The sequence below is a fragment of the Eleutherodactylus coqui genome, chromosome 12 (genome assembly GCF_035609145.1).
Source record: "Eleutherodactylus coqui strain aEleCoq1 chromosome 12, aEleCoq1.hap1, whole genome shotgun sequence".
Taxonomy (NCBI): Eukaryota; Metazoa; Chordata; class Amphibia; order Anura; family Eleutherodactylidae; genus Eleutherodactylus; species Eleutherodactylus coqui.
The window spans coordinates 61,976,424-61,995,837 of NC_089848.1; the positions used below are offsets into that span (position 1 = coordinate 61,976,424).

Consider the following 19,414-nt stretch of genomic DNA (forward strand, 5'->3'; position numbering starts at 1 on the left):
TTGATTATATCATAAATAGGAAAAGTTAATGGGTCCCAACTCGATTATTCAATTCTAAGCGCCAAAGAATTAGCGTCCAAATTTTACGTACGGAATCTAATTCTCTCACTTCCTGATGTCATCTATAAATATAAAAAGGAATGTCTGTCTGTCTGTCTGTCCTTTTTGCGCTACTACACCATTCATCTAATCGCCATGAAACTTTGGGAAGTTGTTGAGTACACTTCTGGGAAGATTACTGGCATAATACATCTATCCTACGATAGTTGGCGTGCGTGTGAGCGTCGTCGACAGTTATGCCCCCCAGACAAAGATTGTTTGATTTCCATCTCAAGCAGAAAAGCAAAAGACATTACGAGCAACGGGATGCGTGTTCAACTACAAAATGATGCATCCGCCGAACGTTTCGCAAGACAATTGCTGCATATTGAGAATGCTGAGGTAAAATGAAAGCTGTGCTGTGATTGGTTGCTATTTCTTATACTGCTGAGGTAACATGAAAGCTGTGCTGTGATTGGTTGCTATATATTATACTGCTGAGGCAACATGAAACCTGTGCGGTGATTGGTTGCTATATATTATACCACTGAGGTAACATGAAAGCTGTGCTGCGATTGGTTGCTATATATTATACTGCTGAGGTAACATGAAAGCTGCTGTGCTGTAATTGGTTGTTATATATTATACCGCTGAGGTAACTTGAAAGCTGCGCTGTGATTGGTTGTTACCTAGATATATAAAAACGAATGTATGTCTGTCTTCGCAGCAACGCACGACGGGTAAGCTAGTCTAGAATAAATGGAGATGTTGCCGCATGTGTGCAGCTCTTTCCATTCACTTCTATGGGAGTTAGCTGAGCAAGTGTGCTGTTATTTCCGTGATTCCCATAGAAGTAAATGGAAAAAGCTGCACACAATTGCAGCCACTTCTCAGGACAGGAGTCCAGGGACCTCTGCTTGCTGTGAAGATAGGTGTGAGCCCCAGAGCTGGGATTCACAGCTATCAGACATTTACAGCATGTCCTGTGTTTTTGTGCTGAAGAATCCCTCTAAAGTGCTGCCTACTAGGGTTCTCACTTTGTAATAACTTACTATTTACTGTCTGTTGACAAGACAAGATCTAGTAACAAGTCGGGTCACAGAAAATGGGGGAGCTTGTCGTCTCATGCTGCCCATAGAAATCTATGGAGAGTAGACCAGGTAGGGGGGAGTCAGAAACAGAGATGCTGCTGCAGCTAATACCAAGTCGCTACTATGTCACAGATAGTGAAATCACTTCTATACCGATCAGTATGGTTGTGTAATGTCCTCCATACTGTTATTTCTCTGTGCGCTGCAGAGAGTTAGAGAGCAGAATCTGCTACTTTCCCCAGGTGCAGTATATAAAAGACGTTAGAGACAGCTTGTCTGCTCCCATCAGCTCAGAGAAAACGGAGAATTAGAGATGCAGCCTGCAAAGGGAAAACAGGATGGTAAAAGCAGGATAAAAGTCATAAAATGGTCAGAGAAGTGCTGGTCATGAGGCATAATACGCAGCTCCCATTAATTTTAATGAGATACAGATTTCAAACACAAGGGGTCGGATCAGCAGCTTCTGTACCCCTGTATGTCATGGCGCGCACAGAGGGCATCTGATCAACTAGGGTCGATAGCAACGGACCCCAGCTGATCAACTATGCATAGTATTCTCCTGCAAATCCTTTTTAAGGACTAAAAATACATAAAAGGGAATAAATGACAGCTTGCATAGCAAGTAGATAAATCTAAAAATACAACAAAAGGATTAAAAAAATTAGTGCTACTTCATTATGAAACTTTTTGTTGCTGCTTGTATGACAGTCACAGTGTGAACATGATGTGTTTTTCATATGACGGGTAATCCAATTAAACCCACTACTACAGGAGGTCTGACAATCTGCAGGACTGTCATCGAGCTGTCAGCAGCCTGAGCTTGGAGAGATTCACACATCCAGACAGGAAGCAGTGACACTGGCGGGACCCATCACACTCTCCTGGCTGCTTAGTGTGCAAAGAAAGTTGGGAAGTTGCACATTTACTTTTTTTCAGTCAACAAGAATGACATTCAGTGCTGTCGCTCTGCATCTCCAAAACCAAGGTCAGTCCCAGATATAGGGCATCGTCTGTCCTGCTGTCCCAAGCCTTCCTGTTTAAGGGAACTTTAGGGCTTCTAAAACCTACAGAATTGTAAAGCTACTGCAGTAATATCAAATAGACATTACTAATCCCTGTTAGAGCATCATGTGGCGCAGAGGGTTAAGGTAGCAGAAATACAGTCCTAAACTCTCGCTCATAACCTGAAGGTTGCGAGTTGAATCCCTGAAAGGTTCAGGTAGCCGGCTCATGGTTGACTCAGCCTTCCATCCTCCCGAGGTCGGTAAAATGAGTACCCAGCTTGCTGGGGGAAGGTGTAAAGATTACATTGGCAGGCAATGGCAAAACAGTCTGCCAAGAAGACAATCACCCTAGGAGTTGGTCACAACTCTGTGCTTGCACCAGGAGACTTTACTTTTTTTACCAATCACTGTGGGTACATTGTATGGATGTGGGCAACATTTTAGACCTCCTCACATGGTGGAATAACTGTGGACATTCCATAGTAAAAAAAAAAAAAAAAAGCCCATGTGCAGTAATTCCGCAGTGGCCAAAAAGAGATGAGATGGTGGCCCAAAGCTGGGTTCACACAGGGCGGCATTGCCAGCGGACATCCCGCTGCAGATCAGCCGCAGAATGCCTGCCTCCAAACCCGCACCATTTGGTGCAGGCTTCATAGCAAATTCCTGTGCAGAATTCACCCCCTCCTTGAGAGTTGGCGAGTTCTGCAGCAGAAACGTCAATAAAATTGACATGTTGCAGATTTGAATTTTGCATCACAAGGAAGTTTCCACACAGGGTTTTGTGCACGTTCTTTCCACAGCTTGTAGACGAGGTTTTCCCAATCTCATCCCCTTTGCTGCTACTGTAGATGCAGTGGACATTCTGTGAAATTCCACCCCGCATAATGCTTCCATTGAACTCAACGGGGCATCGCAGACATACGCCTGATCACAGCACTTTCCAGCGTCGCCATTTTCGATCAGTCTGATCTACATTTGCCTGTTTAGTGCACCTCAGCACCCATCACAATGGTGTGGTGCACTACAACATGCTGCGGCCGAAAACAAAAGTAACATTGCGGCGCTTTGCTGCGTCTATATGTGAGGGAGGCCTAAGAGTTCCAACCTGCCCCTGGAATGGACATAAGCCCAAGAACGGTTTGTTAGCATCTTCATGAAACGGGTTTCCATAGTGGAGGAGATGCACACAAGCCTAAGATCACAATGCCAAGCGTAGGCTGGAGCGGCGAAAAGCACATCACTACTGGATCCTGGAGGAGTAGAAAAATGTTCTCCGGAGTCGAATCATATTTCTACCAGTCAGATGGACGAATATGGGTTTGGTGGATAGCAGTAGAATGCTACCTACCGGAACGCATAGGACTTAGGCCTCCTTCCCACAAACGGATTTCCGCGTTACCTGCAGCCATTAGGTTCTATTGAACCTAACAGCTCAGGGCACACGGTGCAGAATTCCAGCGCGGAATTCCGCACAGTGAAATCTCCTGTCCTCACCCGCGGCATGCTCTATTTGGAATGGAAGCCGTCTGTTCATGCTATCTCCCGCTGTAACACAGCGGAAGATAGCGTGAAACCGCTTTCCCGCCTGCGCGGAAGCGAAAACGCCGGAAAGTATGGGGTCTCTAGGGGGCGCCGTGACGGGCTTCGCCGCAGAATATTCCGCGGCGGAGCCCGTCACGCTCGTGTGCAGCCGGCCTTAATGTAATGCAGCTGTTTTTCAGGGTTTGGGCTGGGTCCCTTATTTCCAGAGATGGATACTATTAATGCTGCAACATAGAGATTTTAATATATACATAAATCTACCCAGTGTTATGTCTAGTGCCGGGCTCGAGTGGCATCGCATGGAACCGGAGACACTCATTGGTGCTCTTTGACAGTCATGTAGCACCTTCACTTGAGTAGCACATCACCGAGTAGAATGGTGAACTCACATGTGGTGTCCTTTCCATAGTAGACTTCTCTGGTATGAAATGTGATGAATTTTGGTTGCGAAATTTCATTGACTTCGAAAAAGAAAAACCCAAAACAGAGGTTTGACTCAACTCTCAAGTCAGATCCCGTTGGGCGATTCGTGCCCATGTCATCAAGACGGACCGCTGCTCTCCCATTTTGTGTGTAGTGAGAAAGAATACAACATAGATGGGCTAAAAAGGATTACCTGTCCCGGGTTCATACTGCTCATGGTTCGGCCAGCATGAACCTGGTGACGGGTTCACTTTAAATCTTCCAGCTAGTCAAATATATAGCAGTTCTGTGCTGAATTAAGGCTCTCTGGATTATTGGATGCCAGATTAAAGGAATTTCATGATATATAATGCACATTTATGGCTGCAGATATAACATACTAATTGCAGAGTGCCAGCTAGATTTGCAGTTGGTGTCTCTGAAAATGTAGATTTAGGCAGGCTTGCTAGTGGCACTTAGTGTGCCCAAGGGTCAAAGCAAAGGTTTACATTCGCCATAATCCGAAGTGGGTGGGGTGAAATTAATCCTTACCTAAAATATATATACACCCCATTTCCCCTAAAATAAGCCCTAGCATGATTTTTTTTCAGGATGCTTGAAAAATAAGCCCTACTTAGTTGTTAAAGGCAATTTTAAATAGTATACATGCAGCAATACATGTAAAAAAAAAAAAAAATCTTTTGAAACAAAAGTTAATATAAAACCCTGTCCTATTTTCAGGGAAACCGGGGTATAAAAATTTATATACTCAATCGATGTTGCTTAATGTGATTCTCACATGCTTTCTAGTCTCCCTTTGTCATCTACCCATGTATGTTGTGTGTTAGATACATCATGCAATGATTTGCACTCGGGGTGAATCCATAATTGAGCCCTGAGGAGGGTCAGCCGGCGGCTGCAGGGCTTCATGCTAATGACCCGGGCCCTATTCTTCTCCAGGCTGTGATTTGCATTTATAGTGATCTCGGCACAGCTCCAGCTGATCACCAATGTCTTCTTCTCAGCCAGACAATGGTGACTCCCTCCCCAGCAGCTCATTCCTCCTTGTGTCACAGGCTGCTCAGGTTACTGGAGCGAAGACAGCGAGGCTGGTGCCGCTCCGACCAGACCTGCGCACTGAGGAAGGATGGAGGAGAGTGCCGCAGCGCAGGCGTGCGGACTGTGCACAACGCTCCAACACCGGCTCCTCCACTGCTCACAGCCCAGGTAAGGCAGAGACTTTACCATTGAAGAATAGATTCTATGTAATACATGGTCATGTTATATTGAGGATATTCATTTGTATTTCTTTGCTGTGTACTGTTCTGCATGGAGGCCAGGGTTACTGACAGCACAGCAGGCTTGTCACATATAGGCCCAATGACTTACATGTGGAAATCAATACAATGTTACCAATTATCATAGAACTCACTGAACGCTGCTGGTGGGGTATCTAAAATAAGGTTAGCATACATATAATAACTGTTTAGCTACTTGGGTTACTATATTATATATTCCTAACTATGGAGTATTTGGATCTGGTTACCTCTAGGCTATTAGTTTGTAAGTTGAACAGAAAAGGCATGTATTGGCAAAATATGATCAATGACATTTATATATTGGAAGAAAAAAAAAAGTTTCTAGTTCTCTATAGAAGTTTTGGAATTTTATAATTATTTTTTTTTTTGCATTTTTTGTATTATTGTCACCTTTCCTTCATGCTGATTTTTTTTTATTTTGGAACAGAGCCAGAGTTAAGATTTGCATATATTTAGTGTATTTGATATATGTATAACTTTACTTCTGCTGTGGTCTGCAAAAGTTTTTCCAAACTATAACTCAAGGTGGGGGGAGGGGGCGGGGGTTGAAAAAAAAAACAAAAGAAAACAAAAACTCCAGTTGCTGGCTACTGTCACCTGTTGATTTTTTTTTTCTTTACAAGCTAATATTCCATGGGGGGGGGGGGGGGGGGGGGGGTAGCACAAAATTTAATTTGTATCAATCATAACCATAAATGTGTTGCTGAAACGCTGGAGGATAAAATCCATCAGCATAGAAAGAGGTTCCTAAAAAATTCTAACGCATTTTTTTTTACTAGCTTCTACAAGTAAAAATACTAGGAAAGAGTTACCAGAGGACCACAATAATAATAACTAATGTACATGGTAAAAACTAAAAAGCACATCATTCAAAAAAGACAAACAATTAGCAGCTTGTATTTATAGATTGTTCACATTTTCAGACACCAACAGCATTTATTTTTGCATAATCTTTATTTAGAAAAAACTGAAATCGAAAAAAAAAAAAGTAGAATATAATAAGTTAGATACATGAACTTGCCAGTTCAGAAGAAACCAACCAGACTATCCCCACCTACTGACAGACACTACACAGTACTGGATTGGATTTTGATTTTCACATTCTACGGTAATCAGTTGTGTGACAAGATATAAAGTGCATACGAGTGTCTTACTGAAATACATAGGATCAATTCTTAAAGGGGTTTTCCACAAAAATACTATGGATGACCTATGCTCAGGTTGGCCCATCAATAGTTGACCGGCCAGGGCCCACCACTAGGGACCCCAACTGATCAGGTGACAGCACTGGTATACACTTGGGGTCGGAGCAAAAGCTTCGCTCCATGTAGTGGCCGATGCTTGTAACTGCAGCTCTTATTAAAATTAATGGGAGCTGCTCCTGCAATTACAAGCGCCAGCCACTAGATGGGCACCAGATCGGCTGTGGCCTGCCGCTCGAGGTTCCAGCTGATCAATAGTATTTTTGTGCAAAACACCTTTAAAGCCTGTATTTCTGATGTGCGTCCTTTTTAGAGTCAGACAGAAGTTTGTATTAAAACTGAATTATATGTAACCTCTTGAAAGATGGTTGAGCTATAAAACAAAGCACAATAAACATATCAGTAGTCAAATACCTAAAAACAACAGCAAAAAGATCTTATAAATACAGACAACACACGCAGAAAACTAGAAATGTGTCTAGTAGTTCAGGGTTACATAATAGTACTCTAGAGTGAGCACTTACGACTTAAGGCACCCACAGATAATACTATACCATTAAAAGGCACCCACAGATAATACTATACCATTAAAAAGAAAAAAAAAAGTTGAATCCATGAAGTTACTTTCCGGATCCGTTCTTGGCAGCAGTAACATACACTTGTAAATACATTATTTTCACATGTCATGACTAGCTACAGTAGGCCAGCCTTCCAGAGGATGGACTTTGTGCAGAACCTCAAAAGTCTGGTTTACCCTTGGGAAGGGAACAACTTTCTCCCTACAAAGTCATTCTTCATTATTACCAATGTTCTTAGTTAACGATCTAGAATTGCACTTTGGTGTCCATGTATCAAGAGGACCGATAAGATTCTTATTCTGGAGGCGATGGAGCCAAAACAGTCTTCCACGTATCTTTATGCTCTTCTGCAGGTTTGCAGCCATTTAAAAAATGTTTGGCCTCCAATGTTGAAGATGAACTGTTAAAGGGGAAGGCGAAAAAAGAAAAAAAAGTGTAAATTAGAAAAACAAGGATTAAAAAAAAATAAAAAATAATAAAAATACACAGGTCTGTGGTAGCCATGCTATATAAAATGGGGGATGGGGGAAGGAAATTGGTTTTCACAACACACTCAAAGGCTGAGTAGCAGAGGAGAACTTTAATTATCTCCCTTCAAAAAGAAAGACAGGAAATTTGGACTTTTAATTAGCCATTTGGAGTGTGGTTGGATTTTTTTTTTCTAACCAGATAATTTAAACGCGAATAATTCAAGTCTGACTAAATGAAATTCACATAATCAGAATGCAGATAATTGAATTTCTACTGCATCCATTAATTCAGTGTGGAGGTGTGCGAGGACTCTTATGAGAAGCTGTCACAGCTCAATAAAATCTCAGTCAATTAATTTTTTCATTATCTGAGTAGAACACCAACAACAGAATAAGAGGGTCTACCACACATGAAAGTACCTCTCAGGAAGTAAGTGACAACTTGTTTGTTCTTCCTCCTCCGCAGGAAACCGCCGCTTCGAAGTAGCAAACTTATGAATGGCTTCAGAAACAGAGTATTTGGTTTGCCCCGAGGCGCAGGCTTCAATTTCTTCCAGGGAGAGTTGAGTTTGCAAGAAGAGGTGAAGCCGGCTGTCGGAGAGCAACACCGGGCACTGCAGGACCCTGAAGGACAACGGAGCGGAAGTCATTACTCGGAAAGGTCACTTACTGCAGGCTGGTGCAATAAGTACACATAGACCGGGCGTGCAGGAAATGAACACCACACTGCCAATTAAAATTGTGTCACAAGTCTTAGTGAGACAGTAATTAGTTCCCAAGTATTAATCACAAATGGGAGTCCAACAAGACTAAGGAAGGTAAGTAAAAACCAGCTGTAGCCCAAATTGGTCCCACATCTGGCGTGAACACTGAAGAATGGCCGTGTGGGCAAGTCGTAAATAAAATTGGTTTTCCCCTAATTTGAGCTTCAGTCTGGCTATCGTTTCCAACTCTTCATAGAGCGAAAGGAACTCGGCTGCATGGCTCAATAGGTCAGAATCACTCCAGGCATTAACCCCATATTTGCACAGTGCTTAAACCCTCATTTTAACGATTTGCTTACATTTGGAAAATGAACTACTAAGCAAGGTCAGTATTGGCATGAGAACCTTGGTGCGCTGCCGTGCCATTTTGCTGCCCACAGCATTTCCAGAAAGTTAGATATATCTCTTTGCCATTATGTTCTACTGGCAAATAGAGTACCAAAAACTTAAAAATTAATTTTTTTTAGTAATTCAAGAACATTAAGACCCAATTACCATGGGCGGATTTGATTTGCAGGAGATTCGCAAATCAAGCCACCCATAGGGATGCATGGGCGCCTGCAAAGCAGTGAAAAGCATGCAGATGTGATTTTTTTTCTCCCAGTGTGAGGATTGCAGCATAATTTTCTTGCAGATACCACGCTTACAGTTTCCACTGAAGTCAATGGAAGCTGTCCGATCCGTGGACTGCCCGCAGCTGTCACTCTGAACGTTCCACGGATCCGCAGGAAAGCAGGAGATTTAAAGAAAAAGAAAATAATAATCTTTATTTGTATAGCGCCAACTTATTCCGCAGCGCTTTCAGCAATAAAGCAACAGCATTGCGCATCCGTTAGTGCGGACAAACACATCCGCCGTGCTGAAGATCCGGCCGCGACACGCGCTGGATCCGGAGAGGTGAGAAACTGTCTTAATGTCCATGGCTGTGGGCACGCATGGATTCGGTGCGGGATTCTGCACTCACTCAATCTGTGTGTGCCGTGCATATTGGACCTAAAGAATCCAATTTGGCTTTAAATGCTGATATTGTCACCAATGTGAAATTTTCCTGCAATTCGTAAAACAGAAAAAAAAAAAAAGTAACTACTGCTGAAAAATTCCTCACATTGTCTAGTTGTCGACAAGCAACACGGTATGTTGAACATTAAAAAGCCATTTACACATAACGGCTGCACAAAAAATTTGTTCGAACAAACGAAAGTGCGCGATAGAGATGAGCGAACGTGCTCGTTTAGGGCGATTTCGCAATCAAGCATTACTTTTTTCGAGTAACTGACTATTCGGGCGAAAAGATTCGGGAACAGTGGGGAACAGGGGGGAGCTCTCTCTCCACTCCCCTCTGCAACCCCCCGCTCACCCCCGGCGCCCCCCGAATCTTTTCACCCGAGTAGTCAGTAACTCGGAAAAAGTGCTGTTCGATTGCGAAATCGCCCTAAACGAGTACGTTCGCTCATCTCTAGTGATAATCTTAACGTCTAATTGCAAAGCCATTGTGCCCCATTAGTTTACTTCTCGTATGTTGCTCAGTTTCAACCAACGTAAAAATAAACTAAAACACAACATCGCTGGTTTGCTCACTTCTCGCTGCGTGTAAACGCTCTCCACTCAGTGTATCACATTGCATACGAAGCGCTGAACGAGAAGGGAGCGATTTTCGGCCGTGAACTGCCTGTGTAAACATTCTACACGAGCGACTAGTGTTGGCGTCACCCGCTCCTGCAGTCGTTTAGAGGATAGTCGCCCCGTGTAAAGGAAGCATAAAGTACAAGGAGAATGAACCAAGCTGTGATGGAGGATAAAACTGTCTCCAACAATACACACCAGTAGACTGAACTTTGCAACGGTTACACATGGTGCTACTTGTTAGTTTGTAAAATCCAGGCAGAACCCTTTGAAGTCAAACCGTCTGATAAGACAACATATCGGCAACCAAAGGCTAAAAGAGGTTTCTGCCAAACTTAATTGGGCTTCCCTGAACTTTAGCGATATCATGGTCCTCTGTAGAGCGCTTTGCAAGAAATTAATGGTTGCAAGTCAAAATTCTATATGTTTTCTCATTTCCCAGAGGGGGGGGGGGGGGGGTGGTGGAGAGGAATTAATTATTACACACATAACTAAGGTGAAGGACACTAAAATACAGCTCATTGCTAAAAAGAACTCTGGGGACGGCAGCAAGGAAGACATGTCAAAGGCTGCAAATAAGACTTGTGGTTGGGTTAGAATAGGGTTGCAAGAAGCCACCGGATGTGACAGTTAGCGCCGGTGGTCAGTTTAAGGCCCTTTTACTCAGAATGATTATTGTTAAACATATTATATATATGTTTAAACAAGTGAAAATGAACGATATCATTCCGTGTAAACACAGCCAACGATTGAATGATAATTCGTTTTGCTTACCGTTCTTACATGCAAGTGTAGAAATCATAGTCGGCTCGTTTGCCAAGCATTTGGTTTAAACTCCAGTTGTTCAGTCGTTCTCATTCACCGGTACAGAGAACTGAATGACTCAATGATCTGTGTCTAAACTGACTGCCCGAGCGAATGAGCAAACTGGGCCGTCGTTTACTCGGGCGCACAAACCGTCCCATGTAGAAGCGCCCACAGGCCTCACACCAGGATAAGTTGCTGCACACAATGACATTCGTACTTGCTGTGTGCCGACAATTCCCATACATCATCTTGGCGTACAAGTCAAGATAGTGCAGGTCGGGATATTTTTTTGCGCACTTGTTTCTTGCACTGTGTTTAAGGAGCACAATTAAAGTCTATGGGAGATTAGTGATAATCGTTCGGAGTGGCCAAAAATTGGATGAAGAAGAATGTTGGCTTATTTAATGCAGGCATAAAGAGTATGGCTTGTTAGCACGTTGTTGCGTGTGATCAGCACTTGTTTGGTCGTTAACCTTCACCGATACGGTGATCGAAAAACGATTTATCTCAGTGTATAGGAGCCTGATGCAATGGCACTGTGGAGTAACAAGCTGTAGCAGTCCGGCACAGCATCACTTTACTGTAGATCGGCCAGAAGATCTTCCCGATACTATACACCCTTAGTTTTCACTTTACAGAGCCACGCCCTCAAAAACGCGGTTCTGCCGGAGGCCGATTTGCAGTGACTGGAGAGCTGCTAGTTGGCGAATGTTACTGTAGAGCCCTCAGGGTTGGCCAACAAGATAAGGGAATGCCATAAGGTCTTTATGTAAAATACTGATTGGCATTGGAATCCCTTATAACCCTGGCAGAATCTGCCGTCCACAATAACAGATTCCAGAACCAAAAATGTCATGCGGCATCGAGTACTACGACCGCAGCACCCAGCTGGCACGGATCCATGCATCACAACCACCAGGTCATCAAGAATACCCACATAAGGCCAGCCTCACATGAGCAGAAGCATATTTATGCGGACATTTATGTTTTTGCACATGGGCGCTTATTTTACTGTACTTGTGTGCATGCCCTTCGTATTTGCGCACAAAAAAAAAAAAAAAAAAAAAACACTAAGCATGCTCCCATTGATTTCAATGGGAAATGAAGTTCAATTAGTTTATTTGCGGGCACAAAACACAAAATGCTGCTTTTTTGGCGCCACTGAAATGCGTGCAAAAAATAAAAAAGTACACGTGACCGAATCCATTGAAATCAATCAATGGGTGCCATTCACTGTGTTTGTACACATAAGGCTGCTGGTCATACTTGTGGTTTGATGTAAAGCGCACCTACTAGTTCATTGTATTAATCAGGATTCGCACTTTTGGCACCATTCTGTAGGTTCCTCCTATTCGCACGACTACAGATATATACAGCCCGGTCCCCCGGCAGCGGACTTGTCTCCAGCACTGTGAGAACGTATCCATCCGGAACAGAATCCTTCTGCATTTCACGAGGGGTTGTGATCATTACTACTGATTTATGCAGAAAGTAATTAAACTATAGATACTGTTCACAACTCGCATTTCTAGGAACAAGTTTCATCATGTGCTGAAGAAACGCGCCAAACTTCATACCCATTAATTAATGAATGGCAGACCTAATAGAAGGCTTGGAATCACCTAATGATAGCATTACAGTAAATGAGGCCCCACGAGCTGCTACATACAGCCAATAAAACGGCAATAAAAGTTTACATGAGGACAGATAACTCTTCAAAGTATGTAGTTACTGAACAGGTCCGCGAACAGGCTGAATCCGCCGCACTACTCCCTATACATGAAACCATGTCCAAAGCAATTGCGCCTGAAGAAGCAGGTTTTTAAATCTAGTTTGATTTATAGTTGTCAATCCAACCGATATATTTCCACCCCTGTCCTGCTCCATCATTGGCCGTTCTATAAGCGCTTCAGAACATGTTGGCATTAGAATTAAAAAAAAGAAAAAACAAGAGGGAAGCTAACTAGGATTAGAAAGACCCTCTAGAATTAAATGTGTCTAGCCTATAGAAGATAATGAAGATGGACAACTCCTCTGCAGCGCCACCTATTGGGAGGCAGCATTGCTGCAAGTCCATGTTAGATTCTTTATACAACCCTTATAACCATGCCTGGGAATTGAAATGCTACCTTCCAATAGGTGGCGCTGCAGAGGGATTGTTCCATCTTCCTTATGTTGAAGTGATACCCTTCCCGACCCAGCCTATAGAAGAGGCCACTTAAGAATCATGAAGCTTTATCATAAATATCAAGTCAATATTTGATGCCGTTTTGCAGGCAAAGAGTGGTCACACCAATTCTTCTAGACACATTTGCACAAAGTCAGAGATTTTGTAGAATTATAGTCAGGGGTAGGATTTACCAATTATACCAGACCGGTGACAATCATCATTTTCATATATAGGTTGAAACATCTTCGTTAACTGAAACAGGAACAGCTGTGAGGCTTTCAATTGGGTGAGGTTGTGGAAGACAGTGTCATTAAGAACTATATTCAACATAAAGAAGAACAAGGAGTCCTGGGAGTGATATAACCCCCCCCCCCCCCCCCCCCACCCCCCAACTCAACTTTATTAAGTCTGTCTGGGATTACATGAGACAGAAGGATGTGAGCAAGTCTACATCCACAGAAGACCTGTGCTTCGTTCTCCAAGATGTCTAGAACAATCTCCCTGCCGTGTGCTTTCAAAAACGGTGTGCAAGTGTACCTAGAAGAATTGATGCAGTTTAAGGCAAAAAAAAAGTGGTCACACTAAATATTGATTTACATTACTTGTGTTCTTTTTGATCAATTAACAGAACAAATGATGTTGTAAAGGAAAAATGCTTTCAAAGAAAAATAAAAAAAATCTATTAACCCTTTTCCAATCCACTGTCTGACCTCTGAAGACATTATGATTTAAGGCTGTACAGCTCTGATGTTGGAAGACGTCCGTCGGGGTTCTCTTACTGTATATTGCCAGCCTCTCTGCTGTCGGAGCCTATCCAACGTGTTACCTCATACAGTACTGGCTTTAGCTAGCATCTAGCGCCGTTGTATAACAGCAGAAAAAAAAGGAGTAAGCCCCCTAGGAAAACCAGGATACAAATTGGGTGTTAATGTGTTAACCCTTTCCAATCCAAAGCTGTTGCACATTACTGTATGCGTGTACTTTTAAATATATATTTCTATAACTTAGGGGGGTATGTAATTATATATATATTATATTATATATATTCTACCTACCTACATATAAAAAAAAAAACTCCTAAAAAGTTATAGAAAGCCCATCAGAAAATTATGTAAAAAGTTCTGACTCGAAAAGTCGTCAAAGTTGTACAGTGCCATTAGCATTTCATCACAGACGGGGCTCGGCCATCAGAACAGCCTTCAAAGATGCAGGCATATATGAAGAATTGGGAGCAGAGAGAAGTTCTCAAGTGGAGGAGAGCCGAGGGAAAAAGTTCACTTGTAATATATGTAGAAGTTGACCTGGTTAACAAGTTCCATGCATCTTGGAGCTCATTCTTCAGCATCACCTGCCGCTACATGGTACTGCTGCAGAGCTGGTCAATATACTCCATGCACAAATGACTATAAATGATTCTTGCCATGTAATGGTTCTCTTAAGACATCAAGGGTCGTATTTATCATGTAAATTTATACAGGAGCAAATTATCAGAGCTGTAGTGGTTCCTGGTGAATAATACTTCTGTCATCTTAACTACACTGTAATCTATATATCTACTTCAAATAAATAGTGTGCCACATAATAACAAACAGTCTCTTTAAGAACAAGTATGGGCAAAGCCGGGTCTAAATCATTAGAACAGCCGTACGCACCAATGAATCAGAGGCAGGACAGCAAGAATTTGGAGCCTGGAGAGTCGGCGGCAGGAACGCAGAAGAAGAATGAGAGGGAGATCATTTACCAGGCACCAAAGAGTTTCAACTGCAATACCCAAGATGCACATATGAGGCTGATATACAGCGACAACTGCATGTGGCAAGCTGAAAGTAGGAAATGCAATTCATGATGGAAGCGGACCGTAAGAAGACAAATAAATGATACCGGAAATACTGAAATATCACCTGTAAACGCAAAGCCTCTCGTCGAGCGGTAAAAATACTCCTCAGCTCTTTATTAGTCATCAGGTTCTGGTGGAGTTGAGCGGCTACCAATATGGTAGTTGTCGAAAGTAACAGGGTCACCGTCCAGTCTTCTAAGAGCTGTGCTGGGGCAGACGCCCCACTTACACACCACTGCATGACCGCTTAGGGCTCAGATAGGTGATCACAACCTCTGCGGTAAACACGATGGAAGCCATATTCACGGTCACCCAAGGCTTTTTTTTTTTTTTTAATTAAGGATCTTAAAATACTAGTTGAGGACAAGTTAGTGTTCTGTTGGGACTGACTAGGATCACCGAGTAAATCTTAAGACAGCACTATCGCATCTGAAAAATTGTAGCAAAATGGTGGCGTTGAAGGATGTGTCTAGACTCTTACCAATGATGACCAATTCTCAGGACAGGTCAATAGTTAATCGGCAGGGGTCCGTTACTAGGGACCCCCGCCAATCAGCTGATCACATGCAGATGGTGTTGTCTGTATTGCAGTGGCCCAGTTTGGCATTGCAGGTATAGCTTCCATTGAATTAAATGCCAGCCGTGCCTGCAATGCCAAACCAGACCGCTGCAAGGTTGACGGTGCCATCTGCCTGAGAAAAGATAATCAATAGTAAAAGCCTTTCAATATGCAGCTTTACAACTTTGTTGCCCATGAAAAACAGCATTTGTCAGATCACGCAAAACTATTTTTTAATCCCACACCGAATGAGTTCAGGAGCCGTCTGCACCATCAGCAGCAGGTGTTGGCTGTAAGGGCCAGGATCGCGCCTCCATCTGGTAAACTACTTTGGTGCCGCAGTCACTATTGACGCTATAGCATCCAAGGCGTTAAGCGGCTGGGATCACAGTCATTTGCGTAGTAGAGGATCTCTGAAGTCAAATAGAACTACTGGACAGGAGGGTCCACCAACATAAGGCTTCATTCACACGAGCGTAAATAAGCCGCCGTTTTCACAGCTGGCATATATACGCTACCATCTGATGCATTGGATTCCAATGCATCAGATCACACTGGCGTATTCCTGCGGCGTAAAAGCACTCGGCCAATATAGCACCGGGCTCTTTTAAACCGAGCAGCAACAACAGTCCTGGAACTATCTTTGTGCCCGGAATAAGTCAGCCACTGCATAGACTTCTATGGGAGCCAATGGCAGTGGCTGGAGTAGGGAGGTGGGAAGGAGATTAGCAGCGCGACTGCTAAACTCCCTCCCTCTTCTCTCCTCCGGCTGTTAGCAATGGGAGGGGTGGAGCTAAGCTCCGCCCCTTCCCTTGCTCACTGCAAAAAATGGGTGGGGAAGGTGCTTCGCTCTGCCCCTGTTCCACCCACTCCCATTGGAAACAGCCAGAGGGAAGAGGAGAGGTGGTGAGCTGGCGAGGGAAAGAGGAAGCCACGGCATTGTGGCCTCAGCGTACATGCACCAGGGCTCGTGCCATCTGAACGGGCGCACAAATGTTAGATTTGTGCGCCCGTTCACGCGTTTTTATGGCACCAGCGGTCACATGTAAACGCCTACGCTCATGGGAAAGAACCATGAGATGATCTCTGTAAGAAACAGGTCTAGAAGCACTTCTACAGAAAACTGTACAATAGTCATAAGCACTGCAGACACATTTTATTCTGGACAGGAACTATGAGGGTTCCACCGTGCAAGAATGAACACATCTCCCGGGATTTTACTGGGATAGGCCAATGATCCGGTACGTTTGGGGCAGCCTGACAATTCCTCAAAGGCAGCACATTCATGTCTATTTCAGTTGGGAGAGTGAAACATGCCATTATAAGAGTCATCTGGGGTCAGGCCAACTCCACCATAGACACGTGTGTTCAGCCAAGCTTATTTTCTTCTTCTCCTTCAACATGGTTACAAGGGACTAAGCCAACATCTCTGGCAGCGTCTTAACCTCTACAGAACCAAAGCATCAGGCATGCTGAATTCCAGCATACCTGATCCTTCAACCCCTTGACGTCTGCCATCGAGGAAGAGCCAGGAGACCTCCCCATACAGAGCTTGGTATATTCAACAGACTAAGGCTGGTTACACATCCGCACCCAAACTCCAGCCGGAGGCTCAGCTACAGATCCGGCTCAAAAAAGCGCTGCATTGCTTTATCTTCCGTCCAAAAGCCGGGCAGCTGAGCAGAAACTGAACAGACCTCATTAGTTAATGGAGTCCGTTTGGCACTGTTCAGTTCCTCCCAGAGACTGAGCTGTTCAGCTGCGGGGGATTCCCCTTCCCTACTCCCTAAACTGTGCAAAAAAAAAAAGGCGCAACCCCAAGTGCAGGTATGAAAGCACCCTTATCTAATCCATACGGGCAGAGCGACCCAAGCTTCGGATTTCTTGAACTATGAACTAGAAGACATGTTAGGTGTAGCAACTTTTCCAACTTGTAACTTAATAACCAAACGCTTCACTTCTTTGCTTTGAATGCTAGTGATGGACAAGGACATCCGACCCAAATGTAACCATCGAGGTATATTCAATAACAGGGTTATTGAGGAGGCAGATATTGCAACAGTTTACAACACAGACAAGCAACCATCATTAGTCAGACTTTGCTACAGGCACTTAAGACAGCAATTTGTAAGTCAGTAATCACCCGTTTTAATACCACAGCCATTCGCCAATACTGGATGGAGCGCTACATCTATGGAGAGATATATATATATATATATAGCTGCTGCATAAAAGGTTTGTGTAATTGAAAGCCACACTCCCGTCCAGTATATATTACAGCCAATGTCTGGCCAATACATTCAGGGAACCTACCTCCCAGGCCAAACAGAATGGGAACGGCACTAAGTGAACATCCAGTATTGATTGGTGTTTGGAACCCTGAACATAGAAGAATGAATCTGTAATATGCATAATGGCCATAAAATCCCAGGAAGAGCTTCAGGACGGTCCAAGGCATTCTAATATTACACTAATTATCCTGCCAGACAGCAGCCACTAGGAATTATTACCCTTTCCAAAGAGGCGGCCACTGACAACTGCCAGGAAGATCTATTCACTGCCCGGCTGGCAAATGCTGACTACTTCACATAGAAACAAGACCTCGGAGTTTAGTCACCAGTTCCTGAAGGACTATATAATATGGCCGGAGTTGGGATTTTACTATATGTGATGGATCGCATGAAACTTTGTTACAAGAGTCCGGTCACCCGGGGACAGCAGAGGTAACCCGAGTCACTGTCATAACTGTAGAGAGGAGATCGACGCTAAGCCAAGAATCACACCCAAGAGCTGTAAAATGTGTTTTTTGGCCAATTTGCCATTTCTTGTCCTGGGTGTGGAGCTGCGGGGGTTAAACCCCTTAGTGCCAAGGCTATGTTTCTGCTTCAAGGAGCAAGTGATTGTCACATTGCAAGAGACATAACTTAACGTAGCCCAATTAGGGTTTCTTTTTTGGGGGGGGGGGGGGGGAAGACGACCATTTTTTAAAAATTTCATAATATATATAAAAAAACAGCACCACTGTGGGATACATATAGGTGTGTGTAAATATATATTAGTTTTCTTTTACTATCTTTGCACCATAAAAACATTTTTAAAGAAAAATTGAATAGGTATCACTGCAGTCTAAGATCGATAGCATTGCTTTTTTTTTTTTTCTTAAACTGAGCTCTGTGAGGGTTTTTTTTTGAGGGAAGAGTCGTATTAGTATTATTGGTACTATTTTGAGGTACATGTGACTTTTGCATTGCTTTTTATCATGTTATTTGGAAGGCAAACAGAAGACAAAAAAAAAAGAGAAATAGCATTTTTCGTTAATATAAAAAAAATTTTTTATGGCGTTCACCATATGCGATAAAACAAATATTTTGGTTGTCTGGGTCATTGCGAACGCGGCAATACCCATTATGTGCAGCTTTTAAAAAATTTTTATCTATTGAAAAAAGGGGTTTTGTGGGGAAAAAAAAAAATCTTTACCTGGATTTCCCCCCACCCCTTTTTTAAAGTCAAACTTTATTGAAGTTTTTTTGCGCTATTTTTGATTCTCTGAAGGAGACTTGAAGTTGCAATAGTTCGCTCCCTAGGATACTACACTGCATTACTTATGTAGTGCATTCTACTTTGCCTATGACAGCAGCCCATTAGCCTCAGTCCATCGCCATTCACAGCACACACGCAGTCATCCATAAATGAACGGCCATCTATTTACACAGGCCAATCATCGTTTGATTTTTATGCCAGCAGAAACCGGACGACGAAGATAAGCAAACGAATTCACACTTGTCGTTCAGTCGCTGGCAGCATTTACACTGAAGATTATGGTTCAGATTTCCACAACCCAGCGAGAATCTGAATAAAATTAGTTTCGTGTAAAAGGGCCCTCAGGCAACAGCCCTATAGCTTCACGCTAAATCCACAGCCCCCAATTCCCAGAGGACCACTACTCCCATTATCACAGGGTAAACCTTCTGTAATCTGGCCGTACTGAGCAGGTTTGGTCATTCTGA

General features: G+C 43.3%; 1 protein-coding gene and 1 long non-coding RNA gene across 3 annotated transcripts in view; one reads left to right on the plus strand and one right to left on the minus strand.

The window, feature by feature from the left end:
* The first annotated feature begins 5,181 nt into the window (after nt 1-5,181).
* LOC136586438 (uncharacterized) lies at nt 5,182-8,567 on the plus strand. Its single transcript, XR_010787292.1, has 2 exons — nt 5,182-5,305; nt 8,114-8,567. It is a non-coding gene; the product is annotated as an uncharacterized lncRNA (long non-coding RNA).
* The window catches only part of SNX10 (sorting nexin 10), a 51,906-nt gene continuing 38,839 nt past the window's right edge, over nt 6,348-19,414 (minus strand). For both annotated transcript variants that reach the window (XM_066584522.1, XM_066584523.1), the window contains exons 6-7: nt 8,068-8,271; nt 6,348-7,577 (exon numbers count right to left, since the gene is read on the minus strand). In XM_066584522.1, coding sequence (XP_066440619.1) covers nt 7,472-7,577; nt 8,068-8,271 — 310 coding nt within the window. In that variant the 3' untranslated portion in view covers nt 6,348-7,471. The remainder of the gene's footprint in view (nt 7,578-8,067; nt 8,272-19,414) is intronic.